This window comes from Odontesthes bonariensis, chromosome 5, assembly GCF_027942865.1.
Source record: "Odontesthes bonariensis isolate fOdoBon6 chromosome 5, fOdoBon6.hap1, whole genome shotgun sequence".
NCBI classification, from domain to species: domain Eukaryota; kingdom Metazoa; phylum Chordata; class Actinopteri; order Atheriniformes; family Atherinopsidae; genus Odontesthes; species Odontesthes bonariensis.
The window spans coordinates 25,501,217-25,516,427 of NC_134510.1; the positions used below are offsets into that span (position 1 = coordinate 25,501,217).

General features: G+C 41.1%; 1 protein-coding gene across 1 annotated transcript; it reads left to right on the forward strand.

The window, feature by feature from the left end:
• The first annotated feature begins 63 nt into the window (after positions 1-63).
• Positions 64-14,392, forward strand: rbfox1l (RNA binding fox-1 homolog 1, like). The gene is made up of 12 exons (XM_075465663.1): positions 64-804; positions 6,136-6,372; positions 9,831-10,004; positions 10,086-10,139; positions 10,237-10,329; positions 10,417-10,486; positions 10,571-10,630; positions 10,728-10,866; positions 11,907-11,946; positions 12,041-12,108; positions 13,239-13,320; positions 13,400-14,392. Exons 1-12 carry the CDS (start codon positions 718-720, stop codon positions 13,442-13,444), a joined length of 1,149 nt encoding a protein of 382 aa, XP_075321778.1. The 5' UTR covers positions 64-717; the 3' UTR covers positions 13,445-14,392.
• The last annotated feature ends 819 nt before the right edge of the window (positions 14,393-15,211 follow it).

The window sequence follows — 15,211 nt, forward strand, 5'->3', positions numbered from 1 at the left end:
GAAGTAAGCTTCTGAGGTTGTCGCCCTCTATTGGTCGATGATAACATAGCTGCGAACACAGGCAATTAAGCTTCACCAGTAAATAATTTTACTCCTACCGATCTGTTTCATAATTATGCTTTATGCCTGACCCGCTCACGTGGAAGGTGGAATATATATAACTTTTGTTCATTTATGCTTAAGTTGTTTCACTACATTGGACCCTCCAATAAAGTGGAGTCTTTTGTTGTAAAATAGATGTGGGAACAGAAAGTAGTGACAAATCTCGCTTTACATTGTGTGTGAGAGCAGGGGAGATAAGGTGGTAAACTCAGTGAGAAGGACATGGGCGACTATTTATATAACTCTGAAATGGGACCCTGAGCATGTGTTTCCGTCTGTCAGGCTGCATGATCAACTGATGGACACACAGAAGCTCACTTGTTTTCTCTTTCACTGCCCCATATTCTGTCTTTTTCAGGCAGAGATTTAGTTCTTTTGTGGAGTTTCTTTGTGTTTTTTTCTCACCTGTGTGGTAGACACAGTCGTAACCCTCTTTCTCCTCACCCTCTTGGATCTTCTCTTTCCTCTGGTTGGGATTTTTACACGTTTTTTTTCCGTCCCAATTGCCTTTTTTTTCACTGTGCGTGTCAAACTTTCCTTTTCCCCAGCTCTCCTTTTTCCTTCCTCCCCCCGTCGTCCTCTGTTCCCTGTCTTCTTGTGTGTGGTTTTTGGGCTATGCTCTCGTCACCAACTGTGATCCTCCAGCCTTATGGACTGCCCGTCTACCCACAGACAACCACATGCTACCCCAGCATAGTTCAGGTAAACTCTTCATTTGTTCTGTAATTACAATATATCACATTGATTTTTGTCAAGATTCTCCATGAGCCCTAAAAGGCATCCTGAACAAGCATATATCCAAAGTGGTAATGGATTTAGAAGCCACAAATAAGGAATGAGATTTGTATCTGTATGAGTGAAAACAGTCAACAGACAGGAGGATTTTAAAGCTGCAATACCCACTAATGTTCTTTTGGTCTGAGGATAGTTTTTGGGAAACATCAGATGATCAATAAAATGTCAGAAAGATGCAAATTTTCAGTTTTATTCAACCAAAAGATTGGAACCCAAAAGTAATGCTTGCATTAATTATAAGCAGTTACGCTGATGCAGAAGCCTAAAACACATGTATAATTTTTCCACTAATAAGTTTGAAAAGCCCTAAAGTCAAAATATTCCCAGTGAGGAAAGTAATTTTCTTTCAGTAGAAAGCACCAAGAGGCACTGGTTCTTTTGAGCTAAAAAGTTATTTCACATCACTTTATTTAGTGAATTATTACTTGATATTTCAGCACAGGACATATTAGAGACAACCAGTAAGGCCCAATTGGAGCTGTGTGAAGTACACTGATTGTGAAACATCTTATTTGTTGAATAGTAACGACACCTTAGGGGTTATCTTTAGTCCGCTGGTCTGAGTGAGACTAGCAGCAAGTGTCCCTGACATGCCATTAATGCCACAACGCATCTGGTATCTCTCTACCTTGTCACTGTGCTTCACACCAGCTGTATTTTTAGTCCTCCTCTCCTGAGCCGATAATCACCGGAGGAGGTTCTGTCACCTATCTTGTTCTATGCAGTCAACTGTTTTTAAAATAGGTGTAAAACCTGCCTGTTGAGCATTTAAACGCCGAGCACTTTGTATCACATCTGATTTTAAGATTTAAAACTTGAACACATACAGAATAAGGTGTTGTGTAGAGGTGACTGCAGCTGATAATCAAGCCTTGGAGATTATGATTCTCCTTCTTGCAGCAACCTGAAACATTATATTGTTCTAAGTCTTAAATGTCTGCAGCATGAGTTTTGACAGGGTATCCACCGAATCTCAAGTTGCAGCAGCTGTGATTTGAAAACTACCTCGGGATCTTTGTCACATGTCAGTGTTTGTCTTCTGTCTTTCCTCTTCCTTTACCGTTTCTCTTCACCATTACCGAACAACAACCCATTATAGGTTTTCATACCAAAAGCAGGATGTGGTGGATGACTGGGTGGAAAATGGAAAAAAAAACACTATTGAGTTTCACTTAATAAGCCACCACTTGTACTTGTACAAAGACTTGTACTTGACCAGAACATCTGCAGTTAGCGTCGTCTTGTTGAGTAAATCCTGCGGCAGCTGTCACAGCGGGCACCTGGCGCTGAGATGTCGACCTCTGACCGCAAACCGACAGCTGAGGAAGGAGACGAGAGAGAGAGCGAACAAATGGCAATCAAAAAAAGCCTGTGTCTCTACACTTGCTGACACTGTGATACTGAATGAGGCTCAGTGGCTGGTAGTTAAAGTCTGTGGGAAAACAAAGAAGCAGACGATGGTTGACTGTGATATTTAACAGAGGACGTTATCTTCACTCATCTGTCACTTTTTTTATCAGGGAGGAGGGTCGATGCAGCCACTCGTTGTTTGTTTCTACAGATAAATAGATGTTGTTGACAAGTTTAGAGACGTGTTCCAGCACGATTGTTGAGGTTAGCAGTTGAACGGCTGAACAGAAATGTGGTCTGTTGACCTGCTTAGTTTGCAAAGCACGATTTGTAATGCATCAAAAAGTCCCCTCTGTTGTTGCTTCTTAAGGGGAAACTACTTTTTCCTTTTTGTTTCAATGTTTGTTTTGTTTGGTTGATGGTGGAACAGTACCCCTGATTTACTTTATTTTTACACATCACCCCCATTTTCACTTGCTGGTGGAGTCTGAGACCCGGGCCGGCATTAAAGTTGTCATCAGAGGTTGTGTTGCAAGGCTCTCTGCAGATGACCGTTTACCTGCGGGTTTGTTGTGGAGACAAACTTATCCTCAAACTGGATTTTTCTGCTGATGCCGATCCACTGTGCACATATGGAATGTGGTTCTCCAAGCGACACTATTGTGAGAGAAGCCAGACGTCCATGCTGGGTGGAGTGTTTTGCATCCAGCAAGGAACTTTGGTTGCTGAACTGTTTGGTCAGGTTTACGCACCAAAACTACTCGGTTAGGTTTAGGTTTAACATCACGACTTGGCATGGACCGCTTCATATCTTTGACGTATTGGAAAGCTTAATTTTTTCCCAAGTTACAAGAGTGGAGGCACAAAATCTATCTGAAATGTATTTCTGAGAGGTGCACACAGCGTCGCCAGGTTAAAAGATTCTATTGAGCAAACGCTGGTTGAAAAGCGTTGAAAAGCGTTGAAATATGTAAGTCATCCAGCTAATGAACCCTGCTGATGTTTCGTGGCCAGTGATCTCGATCTTTGACCGACTGAGTTTTGACCAAAATATCTCAGCTTTTATTGAATGAATGGTTGTGACATTTTTCAAATGTCATTTTGTCCCCCACGAGGATGCATTGATATGATAAACAAGCCTCTGACTTCTTATCAACTGTCCCTTTCATGTCAAGATTTTGACAAAGCACTTTGGGTCATAACAAAATACGTACGACATACCGACCAGCCTCAGTTAAGCTTTCGATTTACAGCCAGTCTTTAAATATCGTCTTTATGCTAGTTTGCCTCTAATTTTACCACTCAAACCATTAATTTACATTCTGTATCCCACAATACATTCATGATGTTCATCAGGTAGTAAAGATGTAGACACAATCAATCTGTTCAGGTTGCTTTACAAGGTACGTGCATACTAAAATAACTGCTGCTGAGTATGCTACATCTGATTCCTGGTGTAATATTACTATTGACTCACTGGGAGCTCTGATGTGGCAAAATTACTCTCAGGCCTTTTTCTTCTCTCATTAATTTTTCTTTTCTACATTTATTAACCAAAGAAACAACAATATGAGTCAAGGAGAACACAGTTAATGTTGCCACAGGAGTTTAACTCATAATCAGAATTGTGTTTCATTCACTATACCCTTTCGATTTGAACCAGCATGTACAAAAATATCACACTTCTCAAATGCAGCAGCTGACAGCGGGATACTTGAGACATTATGATAATGGAGATACTTCTAATCATGATAGATTATTCTAAATCCTGAAGCAGGCTGACTCTCTTGTGATAAGTCCCTTTAAAGGCAACACATGGTTGGGATACAGAGAAGTGAAACTGAGAAACTGCTCTAATCTCTTGATAAAGTGAAAACATCAGCCCTGTAACAGAAACGTTTCCATTTAAACCACATATTTGTGGGTATTTCAAACTCCAAGCGTCGTATTTTAGCCACAGAGTGCTGGATTTGATAGTTCTCTTCAGATAGAATAAAACCTTTCTTTCTTTGATGAATCATTTAGGCATCTAATTCTTTCTATAACGACAGCTGGGCGGCTGTTGCTCAGGATGTAGGCTCGATCCCCGGCTTCCCCAGTCTTCATGTCAAAGTGTTCTTGGGCATGACACACTGAACACCACACTGCCTCTGATGCATTGATGGGTGAGTAAGTGTGTGTATGATAACACTACATAGGCTTAAAGAACCCTATACACAAATACGTTGTGTATGAATGGGTGAATGTGGCTTGTAGTGGTCAGCAAGACCAGAAAAGCCCGGTATGAATGGGGTCCATTTACCATTTGAATAAATGTACATGAAGTCAGAAATACGCTCAGTCTTATGAGTGATGCAAACCCGAGTTAATTTACTTCCCTAATAATTCAAAAGATGTCATTCATAACGTGGCTGTGGACAGATTTGAAAAATAAATTTCTCTGAAAGTAACAAAACCACTCTGGCCTCTCAAACGTGATATTTTCAAAGAATGACACTTAGACTCTTTTAAGACGACTTCTCGCAGCTGAAGGAGCAAAGACCTTAAATACTTCATCTTGGGGGAAGAACTCCGTCTGCGGTGTGTCTGCAGTCCGTGGTGGCAGGGTGGGGGGTAACAAGGTAATTGACAGTTACAGATGTCAACAGCTGGTGTGGCTCCCTGGTTCCTCTGCTTTGGCACTTGTTTGATGTGATTGGTGGATGAGTAGGACTTCTGGTGTGGTGGGCGGTGGTCCTCTGGCATTAAAACATGCTGCAGTTGTTGAACAATGCATCAGAAACAGAGGAACAGAGTAAAGGGGTAAGACAATGCTTTTTCTTCTTTCTCTGGGGGGTTTACTTGTGTCAAGGCTCAACGGGAGCATCGATGACGTGTAGTTCTGTTTCCTCGCAGACGCAGAAGAAATTCAAAAGAGTCAGAACATTTTTATTTCACTGTGGTTGAATTGTATGAAGAACAAATAATCCTGTCAAGTGTCTTTGTCTGAGTAAGGTATTCAACCTCTTTTACAGTTACAGGTGAAATGAAACAAAGTCAGAAGAGGTTTTATCATCTTTAACTGACATTTCTGACAACTAATCGCTATTATTATAGACCCACACAAGTTTTTGCCAAAACAAATTTTTAAGTAGTTTTAATTCTACTTAGATTTTGTGGTGGCTAAATTTACGTGCTAGTTTCAAGAAACGTGACATTTGCTTGTCTCTTCATTGTGATTTAAAACACCGAAAGAGATTTAAAAATGTCTCAAGTGGAAAAACGACATGATTCAAGGCAGCTTAAAAAGATTAATATGAATGTGTGAAGTCATTTCTTGTTTTAATGAGTCACTGAAAAAAGACCTTAATCAGAAGAAACATTAGCTCTTTAGAGGTTAGAAGTGCACTCTGCAGCTTTTTAAAGTACTACACTACTTGTCCATGACTTTTGTTAAAAGTGGAAGAACAACCTATGAGAGAATTGTGATGGTGATTTAAACGGGGCAACTGTGCAGTCTTTCTTTCTTTCTCTAGACCACCCAGCCTGAAAAATACCAACACACAGTATTTTAATACCATTAGTATGTAACCTCATTTATATATATATATATATATATATATATATATATATATCTTATATATCTTCATTTTTTTCAATGACATTCTGCAATGGGAAGATATCTTCATGCCTGAATTTGGTGAAATGCTCCTTTATTGTTACATTCATGCGCCTCTCTTTGCTATTATGGTGTAATCTGTCTCTGCTGATTGTACATCAACAATGATGATCATCAGTCTCACATCAGCTGTTTAGTAAAAGCAGAAGAAGAACGTCTGGTGGTTAGTTTGCGTACATATTTGATGGAATTAAATGCTGATTCCGTCCTTCCTCTTCTTTGTTCCTCAGGGGGGCCCCACTCAGGAGGCCGGCCCCGGCAGCGGAGACCCTGCCCTGCCACAGGTCTATGCTCCGCCCCCCTCTTACCCACCACCTGGTCAAGGTCCTCCAACATCTGTGGGCAGACTTCCCACCCTTGACTTCAGCTCTGCGCATCCCAACTCAGAGTATCCAGAACACCCCCAGCTCAGAGTCTATCAGGGCCCTCAGCTGGAAGGGGCCGACACTCTGACGTCCGGTAACACGGTAAGAGCTGTTTGTGACGATGTTGATGGAATTAAAGTCATGTCCCAATAAAACATGATCCACAGCAAGATGTGACAAGTAGGTAGTCCTTTCAAATGTCCTGCCAGAGCAACATGGCCAGATAGAGTTTCCTTCTATATTTAGAGCCCCTCTTCCAATGTTATGTCCTTGTACGGAATTGCTGAGGACAGCTGAGAGGTGATTTGTTGTTGAAAATAAATCCCTGCATTTCCTTCTCCCCTGTGTCTTGTTTCGCTGGTTGTAAAAAAGAGATCTCCTTTCAGGATTACAGCATTTTCTTTTGTTATTTACAGTGCAGTGAGAGTATTGAGTGCATGCTTCCTTTCTAAATCTTTCATCCAAGGAAGCGTTCAAATTTCTCATTTACGGTGTAAATTATGAAATAAAATTCAGTTTGTTAATTTTTTTCTCCCGAATTCTTATTTTCATGAAACAAATGAAAAAATCTGCTGTTGCAATCATCTTATTTCAACCTGTCTCCAATACATACAATAATTTCCAAGAACTGTTTAAAAATAAATCTTCATTTTTTTTATACGAGTTAGGGTTGCCGTCCTTTTGCAGTGCAGTTCAGTCACAGCAGCGTCTCTCTAAGGCATGAAAGCAACCTCCCTGATAAAGACTTGAGAGTTATTTGGTCTGATCTGTGTGGCAGGTCGGATCTGTCTCCTGCCTCTGCCACAAATCTCTCTTCCTGCTCTCATAAATGGTGTTTTGTGGCCCCGTCTATATATTTTATTACTAGAGCCCCTGACATACTTGGGTCCGTGCTGATTTTCGTGGGGAAAGTTGAGACGTCGCCACGGAGGGAGGGGGTCAAAGGGCGAGGCTGACCAGATGACCCCCTTTCCCCCTCTGAAATATCGCTCAGGTCCAGAACACAAATCTGCATCGTGACATGACACCACCACCCAACTCAACCCCCCTTCCCTCTACTCTGGCCTGTGTGTGTGGTGTGTGTGTAGGTGGATGTGACTGCTGTCTACAGTAGTTAGTCACAGCTAGCCAGTGTAGCGTGCGCCTGTGCCCTGTGTGCGTTTATTCGTCTGTAAAATGCCTCCTCGGGTGAATGTGTCTCTCTTCCTTTTCTCTATCCCCACCTTAATAATTATGCCCCTTGTCAATTTACCTTTAACCTTTGGCAGAAAAGCAGCACCGTGACCCCAGACTGACATTTCAGTTTTGATCCCCTTTGCCCTCCCTCATCACTCTCTTCCTTTCAAGCTTCTTGCGCACCGTTTTTGCCTTGTTTACTCTGGTTTAATGTGATCTTTCACTGCTGCACTGAGGCCTTTTCACTGTTTATCTGCCTCTTGGTACTACAATGCTAATACTCAAGTCTTGACACAGCAATCCTTATGTTCCATTAGAGTCGCACATTTTTCCGATAATATTTTTAGGTGCTTTTGTAATATTTTTTCTTTCCTATGCTCTCTGCTCTTTCTCTCGCTGCTGAAGCTCACTGTTGTTTCTTGCCTTTCCTGCAGATATTCTCATTCTCACGTTCTTGATTCCTCTCCCATCATTTATCTTAAATACATTGTTTTATTTCTTTAACATTTTCCTTTTAACCGTTGACGCTGTTGGTTGAGCAACGCACACACGCACACACGAGCGCACACACTAGCATCGTGGTGCATTGTGGGATAGTGAATGTTTTGGTTTTGGCACATTAGTCCTTGGATTGTTGTGCATGGGGCAGTTTCTACATACAGATCACAAAGCATAGGTTTGATGTGCAGTATACAACGGAAATGAGGATATTTTTGTGTAACATCACTTTGAAAAATCAAATGATTCAAATTTCTACCAGCTGTCAATAAGCATTTCCTCTTGTGAGCAATCAAAATAGACAGCTTAGAGGAACTAAGATCAAAATACAGATAAATAAATGAATATGCCCTTTTTTTGGACACACAATCTGATTTCCAAAACAAAACATAGTGCAGGTGTTGTTTACAAAAAGACCTGAAAATGACAGAACTGTCTGTGTCACCAGTAATCAGGTTAGATCAAAGTGTAATACTTCTAATTAGCCACATTAACCTGGTAAAAACTATGGCCTAGCAAAATAGAGCCCAGTTACACCAGTCAATGAGGTATAAATATATAAACTGTGAGATGGTAACATATCTCCAGGCTGAGGTTTTTTCTGTTGGGCAGAGTTCTCGTGACATGGCAGGAATCGCAAGTCCTGAATAGTAACGTGTGTAAGATGTAAGCATGTACATTATTGTACCTGTGCAAAATGCACATGTACATTCATTCTAACCCTAACAATGAGCTCTAAATTTCCAATCCCTGTAGTGGGAGCAAAGAAATCATAAATGCAAGGGAATCTTTTGCATGAGGGTTCGTGGATTAACACGTTCCACCACCTCCTTCTTCCACTGTTTGTGGCCAAATTAACTCTCGCAAAGACTTGGAAAGCGGACTTCATGTAAGAAAACGTATGAAGATCGTTGAAAAGATGCATCTGTGTAGAAAACAAAGAATGGAAAAAGTACTAATTATTCAACAACGCTCCCATTTCGCATTATGCCATGAGATCTGTTGGCAAAATACACTGACGGAACAAACAACCCACTTGGGGAACATTTAAAAACAAATGCAGCTCTTATATTCCTCTGCCGAGGAGGATTTTGTCCAAACTAAAGCAGGACATGCCAAGAATTGAAAAAAGAACCTGATTTGAATCTAAGTAATGTCTAAGTAATGAAAGATTAATTGACTGCTGTTTACATAAGAGCAAATATCTGCCTCTTCAACTTAGAAATGATCCAATTCATTTCAAGGTGGAACAGTTTTGAACCATCTGATGAGTGATATCACACAGGTATGTATTCACTTCTGTTGTATACATCATTTAATGTAATTACATCTGCTTAGGCTAGTCTTCATTAGAGTTTTCCAGCGGAGCTTCAAACTGTTTTTCACTCTTTACCACAGCTGGAGTGAGCACATGTCGTTTTCTTTTAATATCATAATCTTGGCGTTAGTGTGCTGGGCATCAGTATTTATACTTTCCTACAGGCATGTGTTCCAAGACACCCGACTAAAATGGAGCCTTTTCCACGCCTCCTTACATTTGCCTGAGAAGGATCACTGGTTGCTGAATGCTGGTTGAACTTGGTTTGGATCACTTGATCTCATGGAAATGATCTTTGCTTAATGCCATGTGATGCTTACGCAACTGAGTCTTTATACAAAGTCTCTGAACGATGTAAAACTTGTTGAATTGACCTCACTTCCTTTCTGTCTTTGCTTTTCTACTGATGCCCTCTCTCCGTTTTTCCCTCACACCTGTCTCATCTCATTCATACCCTCTCCATCTTTTGTTTCCATCTTTCTGTTTTCGTCTGTTCCTTCACGTCCCCTTTTTTCTCGTCCACTCTCCGTCTATCCGTGTGCTCGCTTTCATACTGTCTCGCTGTCAGGAGGACGTTTTGGCCCCCGTGACGTCTGACCCCCAGTCTCTCACCGTGTCATCGGGGGGCGGAGCAGGAAGTGGAAGTGACGAGGAGGGGTCAGGTAAGGCCCAACCGAAACGCCTCCACGTCTCCAACATCCCATTCCGTTTCAGAGACCCAGACCTCCGCCAGATGTTTGGGGTATGCTGAACTAAATGTTACTAAATTACACCTGTTCGCACTTTAAACGGCGTCTACTAACAGATTCTGACACTTTGGCAGCAATTTGGAAAGATCCTTGATGTAGAAATCATCTTCAATGAGCGGGGGTCAAAGGTGAGCCACACATTAATGTTATCAGAGCTTTGACCAATATGGGAAAGATATTCAATGAATTAAAGAAATTAATGAAATGTGCATCCAAACCATTTAGGGGTTTGGATTTGTAACTTTTGAGAGCGCCACCGAGGCCGACCGAGCACGAGAAAAGCTGAACGGGACGATCGTAGAGGGGAGAAAGATCGAGGTGAAGGAGGATTTCTCACAGTTTGTAGTTTTCAACGCCAACATTTAACACAGATAATCTTTATCAAGGCTTCTTTTTTCATTGCAGGTTAACAACGCTACTGCAAGAGTAGTTACGAAGAAGCCTCAAGCGCCTCTTGTGAATGGTGAAATATCAAGTAAGAAATATAAGTTTTTGCTCATTACATTCTGGGGTCTGAGGTTCTGTTTTAAAGGCGTCTAACGTTCACTTTTTTCCGCAGCTTCTGGGTGGAAGATCAACCCTGTCATGGGTGCCATGTACGCACCTGAACTCTACACAGGTGGGTTAAAGTTGATTTTGTTGCTTAGAGACTACAAGCGTTGTACATCTGACTGTTCTCGACTTTTGCTTTCTTTTCTGTCTTTGAACTTTTTTAGTTGCCAGTTTTCCGTATCCTGTAGCGACTCCCACCTTGGCCTACCGGGGCTCTGCGCTGCGCGGCCGAGGCCGAGCCGTCTACAACACCATTCGCTCTGCTGCTGCAGCCACACCCACTGCTATGCCCGCCTACCCTGGGTAAGCTCCTGGGTCCGGTGGAACAATCAGTCTTCTTTAGGATAGGATTTAGTCAGATCGCCAGTGGTGGAGGAAGTACTGAAGTGTAGTACTTAAGTAAAAGTATAAATACCCAGCAAAATATATGCTTAAGTAAAAGTCATAAGTACTGACTTTTAAATTTACTTTAAGTATTAAAAGTAAAAGTACTCGCGCTATTGGTTGTCTTTCAATGTCTAGGCCATTTTGATGAGGTATAGCTACTGGTAATACTTAAGCCTCTACAGAAGTCAATGTTAGTAAAAACTATAAGCAACATTGAAGCTGACAGAGCCACCTGATTGGTTTAAACATATTTTTGTGTAGGCAACGTTATGGCGAAACTGCATTTATAAAATGTAACAAGTAATAACACATACTGTAGAAATGTAGTGGAGTAGAAAGTATAGATAATAGCTGCAAAATGTAATGGAGTAAAAGTCGAAAGTATGCATTATTATTTTTACTTAAGTAAATTACAAATACGGAAAAATTTACTTAAGTACAGTAACGAAGTAAAAATACTCTGTTACATTCCACCACTGCAGAACGCCTCAGTTCTTCTTTTAGATTCATCAGACAATCACAGTAATTTGTGTAAATGAATATAGGAACTGGAGGATGAGTGTGATCATTCTCAGCATAGTGAAAAAAAACGTTGAACTATTGGGACTTTTTATTTGCTTTTTGGTGGTACCAGCCTTGTTCATGGTGTAATATTTTTGCTGGGCCGTCAATATGTAAACATGTATGAGGTACAGTGTTTAAAGTGGTTTTAGTTCCTCCACAGCAAACCTACATTAAAACCACGTGTTAAAGCAGACAGATTCTCTTTAATTCAGTGCTCAAGAATTCCCTTTCCCATCTTTCCTTCAGCTCAATGTCACAAGCTCAAGGAAAAGCATTCAAGGGAAACACAAAGGAGTTCATTTCTTTTTCCTGTTCAGCCCCACCCTCTTTTGTGCCCGCTTTATTTTGATTTAATTCCCAGATGAACATGCCAATTCTATTAATTGTTTCAGGGTCGTATATCAGGATGGACTGTATGGAACAGAGGTTTATGTAAGCGGCTGCACATTTCTCACACATTTGCATTTTTAAATTTCTAAACCACTTCATGCTGCTACATTTATGTTATTTCTTTCTCCCCTCGCAGGGCAGCTACCCCGCAGCTTACAGAGTGGCTCAGTCAGCATCTGCTGCCACGGCAACCTACAGTGATGGGTAGGCAAACGCAAAAACAAATGTTTGATTGTCAGAAAAAGTCACTTTAGTTTTGGGTGTCCAAATGCAGGAAAAAAGGAGTCGAGTTGAAAACACAAAAAGCAAGTTTAAGTGAAAGGCTTAACAAAAAGTCCAGGAAGTAAGATTCTACAGCAGGAACTTATCAGACAGTGAGGGCAAAAGTGCAAAAACAAAAATCTAATTAGATTTAAACTTAGAATTCAGGACGAAGAAAACAGATGAGCAATAGCTTTAGCAGAAAGAACAGGGTTCAAACTAATACACGAGGGACTGATTAACTAATGACAAGACAGATAGGAATATAAACAAAGCATAACACATAAGGAAAGCAAATATATAACTACAAATAAAAACAAAGGCTGTGACATTACTCAACTCAGCTTTATTTAACCCACTCAGACTGAAGGTTTAGTTTAAAACAGCCTGAGGGTTTTTGGGGTAAATTTAAAATGATCCACAATCGCTTTTTATTTCCCAGCCTCTGAAGAAACTACAAAACATGAAATGAAACCATCTTGAGAGTCTGACTGACTTTGACCTTAAAAATGTTGGTGTGCTTCAGCGGGGGCTTGGAAGATAAAACATGGCTTATGTTGCTCCAGGTCATTATGAGCCAAAAAGCATTTTTCAAGCACAAATATATAAGAGGGTGATTTACGGAGTAATATTATCATCTGACGTTTTAAAATCTCAAATATTTCACCTGAAAACAAACACTAAAGTCACTTGGAACATTGGAAACGCGCCGTCGTGAGATTTTCCTTTGAAACATTTACCAGCATCAGTTACTTTGACTGCAAAGAGTAAATTTTAAGTAGTGGGAGTTTGTCGTTTTGAGAAAAAACATAAATGAACGTACAAAACTTTTCTCCCACCAGTAAAATAACAGTAAATGTGCTGTCCAAGGCAGAAGCTACCATTGACCACACTATGCTGATGCTATTCTAGTTTTCACAGGACTGTGAAGGTTGATTTGGATATTTTTCTAATACTCAGCATGTTTAAACCCAACTGTTCTTATCTTCGAACTTCAATCAAACCTAATGGAGGAACAAAAATGTCAATTAGTTTGTGTGACTTTGACTTCTGCTTCTCATCTTTGTGGCCAGATACGGACGAGTTTACACCACCGCCGCAGATCCCTATCACCACTCGGTCGGACCAACGACGACATATGGAGTTGGTACCATGGTGAGTCAAACATGCGCAGCTTCCAGTGAATATCTGCAGCAGGCCCTGCTCACACCTGGCACACTGCTTCTGTCAACAGGCCAGTTTGTACAGAGGAGGATACAACCGCTTCACCCCGTACTGACCCGTCCAACAGAAGAGGAAGAGGGGGGGCGGCGTCTCTCATGAACTCTGGGGCTGACAGGTTATGAGATCTTAAACCTCTCCATCACGACCTCTCCTCCTCGCAGACAGACTGAAGTTATGAACCCTGCAGGACCCGTTAACCGTCCATTCTGCTGAAGCACACTGAAGACGAAGTCCTGTAATTTATAGACAGTTGCTTGAAACTTTGAGTGTTGTTTTGTGAATATAAAGAGTATCGATGCTACACAGTGAGCTGGTGAAAAATACTGTGAGAATGATTTTTGTGTCCGATATCTGAAAGTTTCAGGGGGTCAAAGTGTGCGAAAAATAACCCATTTCGTACACTGCTAAACGACTTGTTTTTTTTTTGATGGCAGTTATTTACGAAATCTGTTTGCGAGTGTGTGAGTGTTTGTGTGTGTGTGTGTGTGTGTGAGTGCGTGAGGTTACATGGTTCATCGAGTGAGAGACAGCTGTGACACCGGTATCACTATCACAACCTCAGAGCTGCTGTTTGTCTGGACTTGGTTGGACTTTAGCTCGTTATTTTTCTCGTTCTAACAATCTACCTCTCATACATTTTTAGATTTCCACACAGCTGTTTGGTTGCAGTATTTGTGATTTCTTTTTCCAACTCCTCGTCCACACGTAGTCTCGACTCAGCATCTGTGCCTGATGCTTGACTGTTACACGCATTCACCTGTTTCACAAAGGCCTCGCTGGAGGGCGTCACATCAGGGCAACATCAATCTTCTGACCATCTTCTCGTCGTTTCCTGCAGCTGTTACCTTTTACTGTCACCTCTTCCTGTACTCTCTGCCTCTTCGCTCCTTCAGAACTGACCTCTCGTATCCATGAATTCTTCTCGCGCCTGTATTATTTGCTGTTGCACTCTTTTTCCTGCTTTGTTTGATGTTTACCTCTAAATAAAACTGTTTTTCCTCTCTTCTCCTCTTCTGTTTTGATTCTCCTCACCTTCCTCTTTCCTGATCACTCCCTGTGGCTCTGGGTTGTTTTGGGTTTCTAAAATGTGTCATCTGGTGAATGAGGAGTCTTATAACCCGCCATGCATCACTCCACCTTACTTTATGCTTTACTGTTAATGACGTTCATCTGAGTTAATGGGAAGGATGAAGATATTTATCCCCGTCAGGGGCTTCTTTGTGGAAGCCTTCAGAAAATTCTGATGAGATATTTTTATAACTTGTTGTTTTTATGTAGACTCATGACCTTAAGTCTTTGTTTTTGGGAAGAAGTTTGTAACATTGTTTAGAAGTAGAAGCCTGCAATGAATGGTTAATTCATCATTGTTATTATCAGTTGATCCATTTAATCTAATTCGATCCAATGACTCGCATGGCTCATTCCCGTCAGGCCTCATATTGAAACTGAAACGACCCTCATTTTTCTGTTTATTCTGTCTGCAGCTTACTGTGATTTCACTACTTTCTGCCTCACTGCTTTATTTTTAATGTTACTCCAGCTTTTTTTCCTCCTCTCCTTTTCTGGACTGCTGTTTTTATCACGCCTGGCACTTGCCTCAGCCTGTCTTCTAAACACTTTCTGTCCTTCCTTTTTAGACGTATGAGCAGCTGTAGTCCTCTGATTAATCTTTATTTTCCTACCACTCCCTTATCTGTGGATAAACTCTTGGCGCCTGTAAACCTTTCTTATGATATTCTCCTCTTTTCTGTATTATATCGGCCTGTCATCTTCTATGTGATTTGCTCTGATTGCCAGCTTTGTTTTTTCCTCCATCGTCTCT

What these genes read in the sequence shown, in the direction of transcription:
- rbfox1l (XM_075465663.1), top strand. Translation starts at nt 718, where the DNA reads ATGCTCTCGTCACCAACTGTGATCCTCCAGCCTTATGGACTGCCCGTC. An exon ending in TCAATGAGCGGGGGTCAAAG is followed by an intron (nt 10,140 to 10,236) that starts GTGAGCCACACA and finishes CAAACCATTTAG; the next exon opens with GGGTTTGGATTTGTAACTTT. An exon ending in ACGGCAACCTACAGTGATGG is followed by an intron (nt 12,109 to 13,238) that starts GTAGGCAAACGC and finishes CTTTGTGGCCAG; the next exon opens with ATACGGACGAGTTTACACCA.